Source organism: Gobio gobio (genome assembly GCF_949357685.1).
Source record: "Gobio gobio genome assembly, chromosome: 15".
Classification (NCBI taxonomy): Eukaryota; Metazoa; Chordata; class Actinopteri; order Cypriniformes; family Gobionidae; genus Gobio; species Gobio gobio.
The window spans coordinates 41,067,628-41,085,959 of record NC_137108.1 but is presented as its reverse complement, the minus strand read 5'-3'; the positions used below and the strand labels follow the sequence as shown (position 1 = coordinate 41,085,959).

General features: G+C 38.6%; 1 protein-coding gene across 1 annotated transcript; it reads left to right on the top strand.

Annotated features, from left to right (window-relative positions):
• Positions 1-746: 746 nt before the first annotated feature.
• On the top strand, positions 747-17,547 carry mtx1a (metaxin 1a). Its single transcript, XM_079837629.1, has 8 exons — positions 747-849; positions 8,374-8,443; positions 9,583-9,662; positions 12,322-12,414; positions 12,490-12,672; positions 15,146-15,222; positions 15,368-15,525; positions 15,646-17,547. Exons 1-8 carry the CDS (start codon positions 769-771, stop codon positions 15,867-15,869), a joined length of 966 nt encoding a protein of 321 aa, XP_079693755.1. The 5' UTR covers positions 747-768; the 3' UTR covers positions 15,870-17,547.
• Positions 17,548-18,332: the final 785 nt, after the last annotated feature.

Here is an 18,332-nt window from a genome sequence, read left to right as displayed (position 1 = left end):
TAGTTGTCAGTTATAATCATCAAAATTAAAAGAAATAAACATTTGAAATATACCAGTATGTGTGTAATTAATGAATATAATATACAAGTTTGACTTTTTGAATGGAATTAGTTAAATAAATCAACTTTTTAAAGATATTGTAATTATTTGATCAGCATATATATATATATATATATATATATATATATATATATATATATATATATATATATATATATATATATATATATATATATATATATATATATATATATATATATATATATATATATATATATATATATATATATATATATATATATATACAACTTTTGAATGAATACTTAATAATTCAGCATGTTGTAATTTGATCAAAAATAAACAGCACAACTGTTTCCAACACTGATGATAATAATTTCGTGTGCACTGAATCAAGATCATGTGGCACTGAAGACTGGACTAATGATGCTGAAAATACAGCTCTTTTTTATCACTGGAATAAATGGCATTTTATAATATCAAAATAGAAAATAGTTCATTTATAAATTATAATAGTATTTCAGAATATTACTTTTTAATGTATTTTTTTATCAAATAAATGCAGCCTTGGTGAGCATAATAGCCTGTTTTCAATGTTGATACAATTTTTTTTTTAAATGTTGTATACTTTTGAAGCCTTTAGATAGAATAAGGGCAAGATCACCTGTGAGTGGAACGCATCCACAAAGTTATTGGGACTTTTATTTGTCAACGCATCAGCTCCGGGTCAGAGGTGTTTGCTCTGTGAAGATGGCGGCTCCCAGTGAGCTGTTTTGCTGGAAGGCTGGTTTGGGTTTACCATCAGTAAATACGGACTGTCTCATCGTGCTGGTGAGTTTTCGTCACAGGCTCAAGTAGACTGGATATTTATATTGGTTGGGTTCTGCTTCATGTTTGTACAGCGATCCGTCTGGGTACCGTCCTTACTACAGTGTAGGTACCATGGTACAGTGATACCACATAGTAATGCCTTCTATATATATAATAATAATAATCCATGCATCCATTCTTCAAACTACTTTTCCTTTCTCTATGTAGGGTGCTGGAAAATAATTATACTTTTAATAGAATATATTTTACCATTATTATTTGTTTACTGATAATTTTGTATACAATATATTGTTTTTTAATCTTTTCTATTATTATTTGTATTATACTATTTTTTTTATTATTATAAATAAAATTTTGCATTTCATTTGAATTTTTCTGTTCTGTGAAACAACATTTTCCAGAATGAAAGTCTGGAGATTATCAAGATGATCACTAATGTCCCAGCTACTATTTTTATCCATTTTATTTATATCATAGCAAATTATGTATACTCATTGTTTGTTTGGTTTTTAGTCAAAGGGGTAGGAAAAGGGGTCTGCCACTACGGTTGCCCGGGGCATCACATGACCACGATCTGACTCTGTCTAAATACCAGTCAGATCATGCTGCCCTTTGAAACTGCAAATCTCCATTGTTTACTCTTCATGATTCAAAGCTCAAAATCATATCTCAGTTTTATTCCAAAGCCAAGGTGCTTATCAACAGATATTTTTATTGCATGAATCATCATGTGGGAAGTTTCCTCCACTTTTCTCAGTTTTCCACTTCAGTTTGGTCACACCAGGGCGCCACCTGTCTGTGCTACTGTAAACCACAAACCCACCACTGTCATCTGGAGTTAGCATCAATCTCATCTCCCATCGGCAGCTTTGGAGACTGAATTCAGATCCATATTATTCCTAATCAACAAAGGTTGTGTGTGGGCAAAGAACCAGGTTACTATTGCTGAAATCACATGTTAAAGTGATTAGGTTACATCAGTACTGTGTGTTTTGGACTCCCTGAGTGTTGTGGGATTTTTCCAGCTCGCCAGCGGTCGGGTTGATGTCTGTGCATGACAGTCTGTCTGCACCTACTGAGGGAGCTTTGAAAACCGCAAGCATGTTTTGCTCCCTCTGTCTGATGGTTTGGTAATGTGAAGTTCATTCAGAATTTTCCAGATTATCTCACTGCACCAGAAAGGATATAGTTGCATTAAATTGTGACTGCATGTGAAGATTGGAGATATGCCTGTCAGCTGCCAACTTGAAGTTAGGCCTGTCTTAACATTATAACATCATACCATATTTTTGACAGTGATACATTTTTGAGCACGTAATTGTGATTAATTTAATTATTAACTATAATTTCATTAATCTTGCAGTTTATGTTTATGACACACATACATATAAGTAGATTAGTCATGTTAACTTTTTACGCCTTGAGTAAATGAAAAACTATTAAAATTAAAATATTTTACTGTGTTGGAATGCTCCCATATCCTATTACTGCACCTAAAAATTAAATAAAAAGATAATTTCATTTTTCAGGTCAGTATTCGTTTAAAATTTATTTTTTGCAATATATGAATGGAATTTAGCATTATTTGATTATAACATAATATTATTGTAAATAAATAATAAAAATAAATAATAAAATAAGAAATACAAGCATTTGTGTAATAATTATGACAGACCTACTTTTAGTTAAAGGTGCTGTATGTAATTTTTGACTGCATAAAAATACCATGAATGAATTATTGTTATTAGGAATTATGCAGATATTTAGGATGCATGCTCACATGTTCACATGTTTCTCTGGGGGAAAAAATGCTACACCAAAGTTATTCTAATTTGAAATGTGCGTTCCATGTCTGAATGCGCTCCGTGTCTGTTTTTGTTTGGACTATGTGATCCCACCCACTGCTAATTTACCCAATAGTATTTCGATGCCTGTTGCTGGAAAACACAGCATATTGCAGCCATGGAAGCCAGCAAACACACTGGGTTAGAGATCACAGATTCTCCCTGACCTAAGAAGTCTCAGCATTAATCTAAAAATGTATCTGCATTCATTTAAAATGCAGATACATTAGCTAACTTACAGTCTAAAGCTTGACGCTTTCCATTGTCAATTGTACTCATTCCTGTTGCGTGTTCTCAAACTGGCAACCCGCGAGGGGGCGGGGAAACAACTCTCCAATATTTTGAATTTGAACTGCAGTACCCATTTCAAGCGCTAGCTGTCAATTTTAATACTGCACCCATAAAGTGCCTCTATTATGCTATTTTAAATGCTCCTAATTTTGTTTTGAAGATCTCCTACAAAAGTTTTACATGCATCAAAGGTCAAAAACACTTTCATTTTCTCATCCAATTTTCTCGTTGGATGAATCAGTCTCTCTAAATCCCTCCTTTCCGTGAGCTATACTCTGCTCTGAATGGCCAGATGGCCCAGTCTGTTGTGGTTAGTCTACCGCGCACGTGTCAGAAGCTAAACACCCATTACCATACTGTTTCATTTAAAGGGTAACTTCAGTGATTTAGCATTAGGCTTTGTATCAGTAGAAACCCGGTAGTATATTCCAATTATGGCACTTTCCCCCCTCATATCCCCCTGAGACGAGAGAATTATGCATTTTATTTCTGGAAAAAATCCTCCGATGACGCAAATATCGTCATTTTGCGTCATCTGAGGATTTTTTGGCCAGAGGCTAAAGACTACAGCCACTAGATGGAACTGTTCTGCATGGGATCAACCCGCCCTTAAGGGAGAGATCTCACGCACAGAATGTAAGACACAGACGGCCGCACGGACAATCATAACGGAGCGCGGTGCAGAGTAAAGTGAGTGTTTCAGCTTTTCAATTAATTCCTGTGATAGTTTAACTTCCATATGCGATCTGAAAACGTGCCAGACTGACGCTTAACGTTACCTCAGCTCTGCTCAGCTCTTCGTGAGGAATGAAATCTGACACTGCTGCGTCTGTGCCGTGACTTTCGTTCGGCTCACTCACACTTTATTGAAAAGACATGTTCAGTTTTTAATTGTAGTGTTTATTCTCTAACTGAACGAAATTATTGTATTACTATGAAGATCAAAACAACGGTGTACGGAGTGGCCTTGTAGGGCAGCGAAGCAAGTGCATTCTGGGAGTTGTCTTTCATCCACATGAAATTTTCTGTCTTTTCTCAGTCTAGAAGGCACCAAATTTAAAAATAATGTCTGCTGCATAAATGACCCAGTTTAAATACAAAGCTTAATGCTAAATCACTGAAGTAACCATTTAAGGGGTGATGAATTGAGAAATCAACTTTCCTTTGAGCCTTTGGTATATAAATGTTCATGATATAAGTGATATAAGAATACACTGTAAGTTTCAGAGCTGAAAACGTCCTTGTTAGTCAAAGAAAAACTTAGACACCAGGCCCAGAAAACGAGAGTTCTCACAATATGTCGACCACTGACGTAATACGACGCAGAAGCACCGCCTCAAGCCCGTCCACCAACTCGTGGAGCTAAACGATGCCGGTTCCAGCCCACGTGCGTAAGACATTGCGTTTGTTCGCTTCATTTCACTGTGGAATCGTTTGTAAACAAGATAGAGGTCGAGACTGGATTTGCAGACATATTGAGATTAAAACACAATGCTGTGCCTTCTATATTGGATCCGAAAGGAATGGTGCAACACACTTATGTGAGTAAAACATGTTTTTTTATATGTGTTTAGTATTGCATTGTTACAGATCGTTTGATATCTATTAATTACATACCTTAGCACGCTGTCACAGGCTGGAGAAGGTGTTATTGGTTCATTCGTGATCAGACTCGGACTTGTAACGCCAGCTCGCAAATCCCAACGTCCCGGGGCTATGTGTTTTTCAGACGGGCTACCAAAACGTGGGCTATGGTGAAATAACATTCCTTTCTTGTGTGTGTGTACGGTTCGCAGTTATATTCACTGATGATCGGGCGAAATTATAAAGAAATAACATTACAAATCAATCGCGGGTGGATGAGAGAGAAATCATTGTGTTTGTTTGATAAAGATATATTTCGAGCCCTGTGAACGTTTCTCCAGACACTTTCAAAACAATTCCTCACGTGTACTGACAGGGGAGCGGAAACTCATTAAATATGCAAATCTTATCCAATTCTAGCCGTGGGCGTTTACTTCCAAGTCTTCAGTGCGGCACGCCCATCAAAACCGACCGTTTTTTAAAGAGCCTCAAAACCAAGGCAGAAAATAGCTTATTACTTATTCATTATGACGTTTCTGAATGTAAAAACCATGCAAACGTCATAAGTTGACCTCAGACAACAGTATAAATTTAACAAAAAAAAGGCAATCCATGACACCTTTTAAGATAGTAATAACGCGAGTTAGCTGGAAACTTACACAATATAAAACACAAAACTACGTATTTTGAACACCAAGGTAGAGAAGATATACATCAATAATTATTCATACTTACAGGTTGGTGATTTTGAGTACTGACCCATCTTTCCAGAGCAAACGTTTTGCGAATCCCGCGTTGAACTCCAAGATTTGAGAAGCAGTTGTCATAAAATTACATTAAAGGGCGGGTCAAGTTCTTCGCAATGTTATGCAAATGTATTTTCTAGTGATGTAGAACCGTCATGCATGGGATTCGAATTACAGACGACTCATATAGGCGTTCAGAGTTGATTCTTTCTTTTGGGAACTTTGCAAAACATTTACATTCACAAACAGCGATATTACATGAAAGGGAATATTCTAAAAACCATAATGGGGCACTTTAAGAGATTTCTAGTGATGTTATGTGCTTGTTTTATTCTACAAGCTTCAGTCTTCTTCATCTTAAGCTAGTTTGCTTATTTGACATTTAGGAAGTCATTTTTCTTTGCTATGCTTGATGTTTTGTAGCGGTCTATTGATTTATATTAACACCTAATGTGGATCATATGTAGTACTACGCTTTTCTTTTCATGGTAAACTTACTACTTAGTTACTTGGTGAACCTTTAGATGTTAAAATTAATGAAAACGTGCTCTAATGTGGAAAAACAAGGAAATGTTACTGATCAGCAAAAACATTTACTCTAGCTTTTGTTTATTGATGAATAAACCCCTGCTGTGGCTGCTTTGTGATGGTGTATTACAAACACTCCCTTAACGACAGAGCAGTGATTGGATGCACAGCAAGACGTGGGCGTGGCTTAAAATCAGGACAGCCCAATCATAATCTGCGCCACTCTATTTAAGGATCTTATGAAAGGTTCGAACTAATTATTACCATCTGCACTTTCAAGAGAAGCTGTTCTGTCATCCGTGGCCTAATTTCAGTGTGTTTATGTGTACAGCGGGAGTCTGATGAACTGCTTTACTGTGGGCAAAGTGGATTTCAGCCAGCTGTAGTTTTCCTCCTCGTGTTTGTTTTGGACTGTGCCGGTTGTTCACGTAGGGATGATTTATTTCCAAACTTGATCCTCTCCACTTTACGAGCCACAATTTAGGATTCTGTAGGAATCAATCTAGTAATAAATCTGAGGTTATGATGTCAGCCTTTGATGGAGTTAACTGCGCTTTTCCAGCTCACCGCGCAACTGCAACCGGGAAAAGGAGAAATGAATCTCAGAACTCAATACTCAGCTCTTTCCACAAATCTGGTTCCCTCTCCCCCTTTTACAGTCACAGTGAGTTTAAGAGGCTGAGTGCTGGTAGCCTAATGTTTAAGAAGTCACCCAAAAATTAAAATTCTGCTGGTATTCTGCAGCTGTTTTTGAAGAATTTTTTGAAGTAATTTGAAACCTCTTCATGCAGTTCTTTTGCATTTCCAAGGAACGGTTAATAGTGACCAAAGCTCCAAAACTAACATAAAAAGTCTGCATACATGCACTATTTTCCATGTCTCTTACAAGATAAATTAATTTTATAGCATAATTATTTCCATCCATTTTCTATACCCACTGGAGAGTGCTAGAAAGAAATGCAATTCCTAGAAAGAAAAAATAATTTACTTGCTGCAGTCCGTAACTTCTTTTGGTTAAAAATGATCCAAAATCAATTTTTGAGCAAGTACATAACCAGCTAGTGTTCAAAACTATCTCCTTACCTTAGCCCGGTTCACGACGTTAAGTTTGTAATAATGTGTATTAATTTGAGTGGTACTGGTGGATTTCCGCCAGATATACGAGCATGTCTTTGCGTCATTACGTCACGTCTGTATACATAAAGAAGGAATTCGGCTAGTTGTAGTATCGCATGTGAGGATGCTGCATTGGCGGATCATTTATAGCCTTTTCTCACAGCAGCTGGAATAATAAAACGTATAATTTTGATGACGGATTGTAATCCAGAAAGGTCCAAATGACAATCATCAGTGACAACTGGAGATTCACCCGTAGTCAAAAGCAAAAGATTTGACTGTACAGAAATTGAAATCTACAGGTAATGCTAATACACACTAAATCCACGTAGTCACGCAATGCTGATGTTGTTAATATTAACAATTTGAGAACAAAGTATAATAATAATTTGCACGGTTTGACGTGATATGAGCTAAGCGATCGTTAGATTTAATCACCGTTGGTAGCACGATTTATTGTGATGCTTTATTTCTCAGTTGTTCAGAGCAAAAGTAGCAGACTTGTTACTTGCTCTTTTTTTTGCGGGGAAAATTCTTATTTTGGTCATACTTCCAAGAAGTAGAATCTGTGATTCCGAGGTACAGTATTCACACCGGAGCGATGATTGACAGCAAGCCGCACATACTCAAAACATTAGATTCATTCACCCTGAGGAGCCAATGCACAACCCACGTAAAGATGATAATTCTGCAAATAACTGCAATTGCAGGTTTCAAACAGAGATGGCGACACAGAGGCAAAACTTACAGACTGCAGCTTTAAGTTAACATTTATTTCTAATGAATACATCATTTATAGCATTGTATGACATTTAGACACAGTCATGGTCAGTTGTTCAAGAGCTGCATGAAGATTCTTCAAAAATCACACAAAATGTTTCATTTTTGAGTGAACTATCCCTTTAGAAATCGAGGCTGATCATTCTTGAGTCATTCTTGGCTTCAGCCTGAAGTGTAAAGGAATCACTCAGTAGTATACAATGCTTTCAATGGAAAGAATCTGCTAAACGACGTGCTGACGTTCTGAGCCAGGTGTGAAGCGCTGGATCTGTCAGCTCTCAGCTGCATGTGCTGGAATGTGAAATTACGTCCTATATTATCGGATGTTGTCGTAAAACAAGGCATCCCATCCCTAACCCTGTCCAAGAGCTAAACAAAACTGTTTTGTGTTGTTGCTTTTAGTGTAGTTAACTAGTTATTGTTGTTTATTCAGGCTGTGTTCTTGCTTTTGTTGCATTTGGTATTATGTTGTTGCCATCTATATTTTGTAAGGTTGTTGTGAAATTGTGTACTCTTGGTTTGTCCGTTTGTGCTAGAACATAAATGATACTCAAATTGCTTCTATCACATCAGATTTATTATTCTAGTTTGGCAGTAATAATAATAATAATGTCTTTTTTTATTTAATTTTCCAGGCATATGCTCGCTTCGCTGGAGCGCCGCTCAAAATTCACAAGATTTCTAACCCCTGGAGAAGCCCCACAGGTAAGCAGGCCCAGTTTTAACAATCTGTTTCTTGGCAGACACTCCACATTCATTAAAGAGGATTGTTTAGCATGTTTTAACTGAAACACACAGGCCTCTTCCTCTTTCCTGCCGAGCTGCTGATAACTTGCATCTGTATGTTTCTCTTTCCACATTCTTGTCTATCTCATTATTATTTTCTTTGGCTCCTGAATTTTTCCGAAGTTCCATATCGAATACATAAATAAAAATTAAAGACCTATCAAAAGCATAACAGTTAATTAGCCTGTTAACATTTTAGCAGACCCCCTCTTTGGATGCGTGATAATTTAATTTTATAAAATGTATAATATACAGCTACTTTAAACATATAAATAAACTTATTTATAAGGGTTTTTTTTTGACATAAATTGATACTTTTATTCAGCAAGTATGCATAAAGTGTATCAAAAGTGACAGTAAAGACATTTGTAATGTTCAAATACACGCTGTTCTTTTAAACTTTTTTTATTCATGGAAGAATCCTAAAAAATGTATCCCGTTTCCAAAAAAAAAAAAAAAAATGTAATTAATCACAACTGTTTTCAACATTGATAATAATAATACTACATTTTTCTTGAGCACCAAATCAGCATATTAGAATGATTTCTGAAGGATCATGTGACACTGAAGACTAAAGTGATGCTGAAAATTTAGCTTTGCATCACACGAATAAATTACATTTTAAAATGTTCAAATGGAAAACAAGTTTTTAAAATTGTAATCTGTTTTTGTAAAAATGCTTTTGATCATATTAATGCAGCCTCGCGAGCATAAGAGACTTCTTATAGACTAAAAAATCGGTTATTATATTAATTAACTACATGTACTTAATATATGGTTGGTTATGGTTTAGTTTAGGGTTAGTAACATTTGTAACAAGGACACTGTAAAATAAAGTGTTACCAAAAAATCTTACCAAGCTCAAATTTTTGAACGGTAGTGTATGTTGTGGCAGAATGATAGTGTTATCATTTTTGATACGTCATCTAGAGGTTATGCATTTCCATAATTGATATCCAGAGTAATTGCTAGCTTAAATGTATTGCCGTTGGTCATCTTTGTAGGCATTTAGTAAAATAAAAAAACTTGCTTTACTGATGCTAATGTCTTCACTGAAGGTTCACTACCTGCTCTCAGGACCAAAGAGGAAGGCAGCTGCTCTCAACCCAGTCAGATCATCATTCAGTTGAGGAAACAGGTGATTATCTCTCGCCCGCAAAAACCTCCCCTGCTTCACTGCTGCCACGATACAGTGTCCCTGTATATTTCACTCTTCATGGGCTCATTTTGTTCCAAACAAAGCTTAGTTTAGTCGTTTTGGGTTCATTCATTTGAGGACTGCAGATTTTCCAATGATGCATGCAGCCATCATAAAGGCCCTAATTTTCTCATTAATCATGTTTGATTGCACAATGAAGGTATCCATTAAATTGGTTTGGAATGACATAATAAGCATGTGTTTTCAGGACAGGTTTTAATTATGTGGATAATTACAACCCTTTCTAGAAATATGTTTCTTGCCTCTCATTCTACCAGGTAGTAGTGCTGTTCAACTCCGAGTCAAAAACATGCACAGATCAAGTCAATGCTTGCAGCTTCATTCACAAAAACTTTTTTGATGCTAAAATACCTTCTCATCTCATGGGACTACAGATGTTGCAGGGGACGTTAAAGGTCATCACACCAAGCAGGAAAACTTCACAGCCTCGTTGTTTGTACTCACACTCTTGTAAACCATTATTACTCAAACTTTCCAGCTTGTAGAATTTAAATCAAGATTTAATCTTGGTGGTGGTGACTAGGGCTGTGTGATATTGAAGAAAAATGCGATATGCGATATCCTTGTTAAATAATGCGATATTCGATATTGCTTTAAGTGTGTAAAATCTATTTCTTTCCCCAACTGATATCTTTCACTTAAAGCATAACCGACTGTATTTACATGAATACTCATCAAGACAGCCATTTTGACACAACTGTGTGTGTATTTGACAGTTTGAGTGTGTAACAAGACACGATGTGTGTGTGTGTGTGTCAGACAGCAGACAGCACGAGACTGCAAGGAGTTGTTTTTCCAAGTTATTACGTTTAATAACTCTTTAACGTCAAGCAAGTCACATAAGTAACAGTCGTGTGCCCAGTCTATTCTCTGCTATATGCGTCAACCTAAAACGTACACTTTTCACAATGTTGAAGTAGCATATTAAAATCATTCAGATATTGCGTACCATTGCGATATGTACATTTGCGATATTTCGATAATTTCGATATATTGTGCAGCCCTAGTGGTGACATTGAAGTCGTGTGACAGTGGTGTAGTTCACTTATAGCCTAACTTTTGCTTTTTACTGCTTATATTATGGCCTCAAAATTCTTCAAAGTTGTTCACTTGTGAAGAATATCTTGATAAAGAAAATGTGTGAGAATCATTCACATGGTCACAGAGCTTATTTTCTGTAATTATCCAAAAACCAATGGAAAAATCCTTCTTGCCTTTTGTCAAGTGAACTAGGTGATGCTTACTTCTGGGATGGCCGACAAAAATACAGGGGTTGGACAATAAAACTGAATCTGGCCGATATAGTGTTGGAGGTTTCACACCTCTAAATGCGTGACCTGTTGGCCAACCTTCACTGATTTTACATTCCATTAGTAAGAGCACAGTGTGAAGGTTGAATTAGCAGAGCAAAAGCACAGCTGTACATACAATATTGCAATCCACACAACATAATGGGAGACATATCAGAGTTCAAAAGGGGACACATTGTTGGTGCGTGTCTCGCTGGCTCATTTGTGACCAGGACAGCAAGTCTTTGTGGTGTATCGAGAGCTATGGTATCCAGGGTAATGTCGGCATACAACCATGTAGGATGAACCACATCCAACATAAGTAACTGTTGACTCAAGGGGAAGCTGTCTGAAAGGGCACTAACCCGGACCGTATCCAAACAACATAAATCTACAGCTGCCCAACTCTCTGCAGAATTAAATGCGCACCTCGACTCTCCTGTTTCCACCAAAACTGTTTGTCAGGAGCTCCACAGAGTCAATATTCATGGTCGGGCAGCTATAGCCAAACCTTTGGTCATTCGAGCCAATGCCAAATCTCGGTTTCATTGGTGCCAACAGTGCAAATCTTGGGCTGTGGACAATGTGGAACATGTATTGTTTTTTACAAATGAGTCCATCTTCACTGTCTTTTCCACATCCGTGGGAGTTACAGCCCAAAAAAGGTTTAACACCCAGACTGTTGTGCACCCAGAATGAAGCGGGGCAGAGGATCCGTGATGATTTGGGCTGTATTATCATGGCATTCCCTACTGAGCTTGATGGGACGTCACTGCCAAGGACTACTGAACCATTCTGGAGGACCATGCGCACCTAATGGTTCACACATCGCAACCTGAAAGGGGTGGCATGTATCAGCGTGATAATGCACCATTACACACAGCAAGACTTCATCTCCTATGACCTGCACACTCACCAGATCTAAATATTTTTGAGCAACAGCATTACATAGTGACCTGGCAACTGTTCTGGAAGAGGAATGGCTCAAAATCCCTCTGGCCACCGTGGAGGTTTTGTATCTGTCGTTCCCAAGGCGACTTGAAGCTGTAATGGCTGCAAAAGGAGGCCCTACACCATACTAATAAATATTGTGGTGTAAAGCCAGGTGTTTCAGTTTCATTGTCCATCCCCTGTACATCATCACTACAGTGCTCAATAAATAAGCCATTCGTAGGTTGTAATCACTGACCCTGCTTGAATGGTCTGACATGGCATGACTTTGGAAAGGGATTACCTGTTTGTCTGAGCAATAGAAGAAGTAGTAGTAATGCTGTAACTTTGTCTTTCAGAAATACAATGCAGACTATGATCTCTCTGCCAAAGAGGGCGCAGACACGATGGCCTTCATCTCGCTGCTGGAGGAGCGACTGTTGCCTGCGCTGGTGAGATTTGAATCTTGTAACTTGATGGTAGTTTTGGTGGGTGCGTGCTCAAACTCTCTCCTCATGTTCCGCCAGATCTACGCTTTATGGATCGATCCTAAGAACTATGCGGAGGTGACGCGGCGCTGGTACGGAGAGAATATGTGCTTCCCGCTAAATTTCTTCCTGCCTGGCCGCATGCAGAACAGGCAGCTGGAGCGACTCCGTCTGATCCGAGGAAACAGCGCGCTGGAGGCGGGAGAAGAGGCTGAGAAGGAGGTGAGATAGGAGGAGTTGGCTGCGTGTTCTCTGGTTGGGATTCTGGATATTGTGCTTGATAGTATTTGTGTTTATGTGGCGTGAAATGTGCATCAGATGATGGGTTGGGCTGTTGTGACACTCTCCTTCAGAGAACAGGGCGGCTGTTAGACTCCAGCCAGAGGCAACAATTTTCTGGTCCTTGTCCCTGAAGAGGACACTGATAAATCAGCAGATGTGAGGAATCTGGGCTAGGATAGAGCAGAATAGAGAGGATAGGCTGAGATAGAGCAGAAGTTCCGTTCTGGCAGAGAACTAGTTGCTAGAGTTAGGAAACAACTCTGCGTATGATACTTTGAGTCACAATTGGCATGCTTGTGATCTGCTCACTGAGCAAAATGTTATATTTTGCAATTTTTAGGCCTATAATGAACTATATTAGCATCCACACCAATGCACAATATCATTCTGTTTATAATAAGCACACCCTGCAGTTATGTCATCTGCCGCTTTAAATGCTCAAACTCTTTAAAGTTGGGTTGACTCTGCATTGGCTGTCAATGTTTGTATCGTTCAACAGCTAGAATTTTTTTTTCTGAAATTGATTCTTCTGTGTTGTTATCATTATAGACTGCCCTATTCTCATAGACTTCTCATAGAACAATTATTAAAACGTTATAGTTATCGTCCTTGTTGAGAACGGGCCTTCATGTTTTTATATATACAGTGGGGAAAACAAGTATTTGATACACTGACGATTTTGCAGGTTTTCCTACTTACAAAGCATGTAGAGGTCTGTAATTTTTATCATAGGTACACTTCAACTGTGAGAGACAGAATATAAAATCAGAAAAATCACATTGTATGAATTTTAAATAATTAATTAGCATTTTATTGCATGACATAAATATTTGATCACCTACCAACCAGTAAGAATTCCATCTCTCACAGACCTGTTAGTTTTTCTTTAAGAAAGAAGCCCTCCTGTTCTCCACTCATTACCTGTATTAACTGCACCTGTTTGAACTCGTTACCTGTATAAAAGACACCTGTCCACACACTCAATCAAACAAACAGACTCCAACCTCTCCACAATGGCCAAGACCAGAGAGCTGTGTAAGGACATCAGGGATAAAATTGTAGACCTGCACAAGGCTGGGATGGGGTACAGGACAATAGGCAAGCAGCTTGATGAGAAGGCAACAACTGTTGGCGCAATTATTAGAAAATGGAAGAAGTTCAAGATGACGGTCAATCTCCCTCGGTCTGGGGCACCATTCAAGATCTTACCTTGTGGGGCATCAATGATCATTAGGAAGGGGAGGAATCAGCCCAGAACTACACGGCAGGACCTGGTCAATGACCTGAAGAGAGCTGGGACCACAGTCTTAAAGAAAACCATTAGTAACACACTACACGTGGATTAAAATCCTGCAGGGCACGCAAGGTCCCCCTGCTTAAGCCAGCACATGTCCAGGCCCATCTGAAGTTTCCCAATGACCATCTGGATGAACCAGAGGAGGAATGGGAGAAGGTCATGTGGTCTGATGAGACAAAAATAGAGCTTTTTGGTCTAAACTTCACTCGCCGTGTTTGGAGGAAGAAGAAGGATGAGTACAACCCCAAGAACATCATCCCAACTGTGAAGCATGGAGGTGGAAAAATCATTCTTTGGGGATGCTTTTCTTCAAAGGGGGCAGGACGACTGCACCGTATTGAGGGGAGGATGGATGGGGCCATGTATCGCGAAATCTTGGCCAACAACCTCCTTCCCTCAGTAAGAGCATTGAAGATGGGTCGTGGCTGGGTCTTCCAGCATGACAACGACCCGAAACACACAGCCAGGGCAACTAAGGAGTGGCTTCGTAAGAAGCATCTCAAGGTCCTGGAGTGGCCTAGCCAGTCTCCAGACCTGAACCCAATAGAAAATCTTTGGAGGGAGCTGAAAGTCCGTATTGCCCAGCGACAGCCCCGAAACCTGAAGGGTCTGGAGAAGGTCTGTATGGAGGAGTGGGCCAAAATCCCTGCTGCAGTGTGTGCAAACCTGGTCAAGAACTACAGGAAACGTATGATCTCTGTAATTGCAAACAAAGGTTTCTGTACCAAATGTTAAGTTCTGCTTTTCTGATGTATCAAATACGTATCTCATGCAATAAACTGCAAATGAATTACTTAAAAATCATACAATGTGATTTTCTGGATTTTTGTTTTAGATTGTCACTCACAGTTGAAGTGTACCTATGATAAAAATTACAGACCTCTACATGCTTTTTTTAAGTAGGAAAATCTGCAAAATCGGCAGTGTATCAAATACTTGTTCTCCCCACTGTATAAATAACAACATAAATGCCCATTACATAGTGAGATATAATTTTCTCGCTGAACATAATAATGGCTGACATGAATAAACATGGACAAAGGAATATGTAATCTAGTTGTTTCTCCTACGTTCGTTCTGTCTCTATTGTCTGTGACTCTTCATATTTCCCTCCAGCTTTACCAGGATGCTCTGGAGTGCCTGAATCTTCTCTCTCAGCGCCTGGGATCGAACAAATTCTTCTTTGGCGATTCGTAAGTCCTATAGTTAGAAAACAGCAACGTTTCACATCCAGGTTGATCTTTGAGCTTCACTTCAGGACTATTGGTTGATTATGGGTTAGGTGTAATACACATTTTGATATATATTTAATGTCTTGTGTATGTGTGTGTGTTAAAGGCCCTCTTCTCTGGATGCATATATGTTTGGTCATCTAGCACCACTTATTAAGATCCGACTGCCAAACTGCCGACTGCAGCAGAACTTGAAGAATCTGGACAACTTGAACACGTATTGCTCTAACATCCTGAGCCTGTACTTCCCCAGTGAGAGTAAAGGTGGGCAACCGACAACTACAATAAAGTGTTTGCAAAGACCACAATGCGCATCATGTTGTTCTTCTGTCTGTAGAGATTTTGTTTCATATTATGTCCTGTTCGTGTCTGTTCTGTGTGCAGAGGGCGTCAGTCGTCCGGTGTCCAGCACACAGCAGGGGAGTGACTTTGACAACGAGCCATACAAGAGACGCAAGCAGCTGCTGTCAGTGCTGGTTGCTGTGGCAGCAATGTTGAGCTACGCTCTCTTCACCGGCATAGTAGCTATTGAGCATATGCAGGAGGTGGAGCCTGTAGGCCCCGCCTTACTCAGAGGCCCCTCCCATGAGGATGAAGAGGAGGAGTGAATGAAAGTAGGGCTTTCTGTTAGTTGCACTAGGATGGTCACTTCTACATGGTGGATGAATATATATATATATAAAAGACCATATATTGTTAGGGATTTATGTATTATTTATTCCTTGACTTGAGCTTTAATTGCATAAGTTTAATTTTATATTTTTGTTAGATCATTTTCTGCATTGTTGCGTTAATCTCTTAACTTGGTGTGTTGTTTTTTTTTCACCAAAAATAAAAAGCATAACTATTTATAGCTACTAAAGGTAAGCTAAGTTCAGGTAAGAGAGCACTTAAAACGTGTTACCAACTGAGGGATTCCCTCAACTTTAATTGTGTGGACCAAAACGGCACTTTTTAAACCCTTTTGATAGCTTTATGATAATTCACATCTCTTATGTGCTATTGTCTCGTTGGAAGCTCAGTCAGTTTTCTTGTTTTAATGCACATTTTATTTGCTAACTGCATAAATCATCCTTTCTGCTCCACTGTCAGTACTTGTCTGCTGTTACACTTCAGACAGATTAATGCTCATGTTAATGTGATGGATCCTATTGATGGAAATAGGAAATGACCAATATTTAGTCCAGTTTGAGTCATAAAGTAGATCTCCTTGGTGTTGTTCCAAACCTGTGTCTCTTGGTTTCTTCTGTGAAACACAAAAGGATGTTGCCAGAATGTCAACGCTGCTGATTTCCACACAATGAAATGGCTGGGTTTTTTTTTGCCACGCTCCAAAACAACATAGTAACTTGCATCAAAGTAGTCCAAACAACTTGTGTGCTATTTTCAAAGTATTTTGCAGCTATATGATAGTTTATATGAGAAACTTTCCATAATTGATATCATTATTTGCTAAAATATTCCTATGGACTCTTTCAATGCAAATGCATATTTAAATTTGGTACAGCATGCTTGGCCACTTGGCATGTGAGAACCAATGGCATTCGTCATTACTTATTTGTGCATTGCGCATTTGAATATTGGGGCAGAGTGATCCAAAACAGCATTGCTCATTGAATTAAAAACAGAGGTTTACAACAAAGCAAGGGGGAGAAAATGACACAATTAAAATTTTTGGCCGCACAAACCTTTATAACATGACATTCACCTTACTGCAAATGAAAAAGAGAGAAAATGTGGCTTATGTTATTGAGGATTACAAATTGCACTCAGATGGAGATTTTTTCTTTTAGGAGGCAGTAACAATTAATAAAGCCAAAAGATACTGTCCAAAGGAATCTCGCTGACAGACCACAAAACTGGCTAAGATGTTTCAGTTCCTGTAACTTTCCAAGAGGTCCATGAGGTTTTCTGTAAGGCAATTAAACTACATAAGAGTGATTATTTTTTCTCTAGTTGGAAACAATGGATTTTTGAAGATTGCTGATTCGGGAATTATGAATTGTGTAGTCAATTTTCCTCTTAACATCTTTGTTTTGCACCTTATTAAAGCTTCAAAACCTTTTCACCTTTTACATTGATGTGTTGATTTGTTCATATTAATTCATAAACAAGTCATCTGTCATGGTTAAGAGTGGGATTTTACAGAAATGGAAAGGATATTTGAACTCATCAAACTGAACAGCCAGTTTATCTCTTTTCACTAGGTGTTGTAAATATTGCTTATGGATTTCTATTTTCATAATTTGAAGGGCAAATAAACAGTCCTGAATAATCCTGATTCTGAATGATGTTTCTTTATTTTATGCAGATGCAATGCTGCATTGACACTGAGGGAGTTGCGCCAACAAAAAAAAACTGATTGTATCTGTTGCATTGTTGTAACAAAAGGCCCCGAGGACTGTGTGTGTGAAGTGGAGGTTGTAAGAGAGAAAGATATTCTCTTTAAGATACAATTTACCTGCCGGCAGTGTTTCCGAGCATCGGCTGAGCGAGGTGCTTTGTGAATTTGTGCCTTGGGCAGACACAGCTGCGTGTTACAGCACCAGACTGGAATCTCTCTCTGGCTCCTGTTCATTCCTGGGTTTGTTTCCTTGTATTTGCGTGGAAACATAGTGAACCCCCCTCCCCATCGCTAGATCCAGAGCAATCAGGAGCTCCCCGAAGCCACACGACAGCGTTTAATGACCTCAACAAAAATCATCTGGGAAAGAATTTCTGTTTGAGAAGGAAAAATGCATTTGGATTGTGCTCATTTTCCACACAGGGATTGAGAGGGGGGAAGTGGTGGGTGGGGTTATGCTCTGAACTATGTGTCATGGACCAAACTGGTTCTGGTTTTGTTCAGGGTGTAAAAGTTAGATTCATGACTCCATTGTGAAAATTTTACTCAAAACTCATATTTTCCTTTCTGGGAAGAGGGCTGTTTAACAAGTGCCCTCATTTAAAGCACTTTCGGATGGTGCATAGAACAAAAAGCTGAAAAAAATGTTCTGCTTGCAGGGTCCAGTAAAGCTCAAGTATGACAGAACTGTTCCCCCGACACCTGCTGTTAAAAGCTGTTTCTAAGG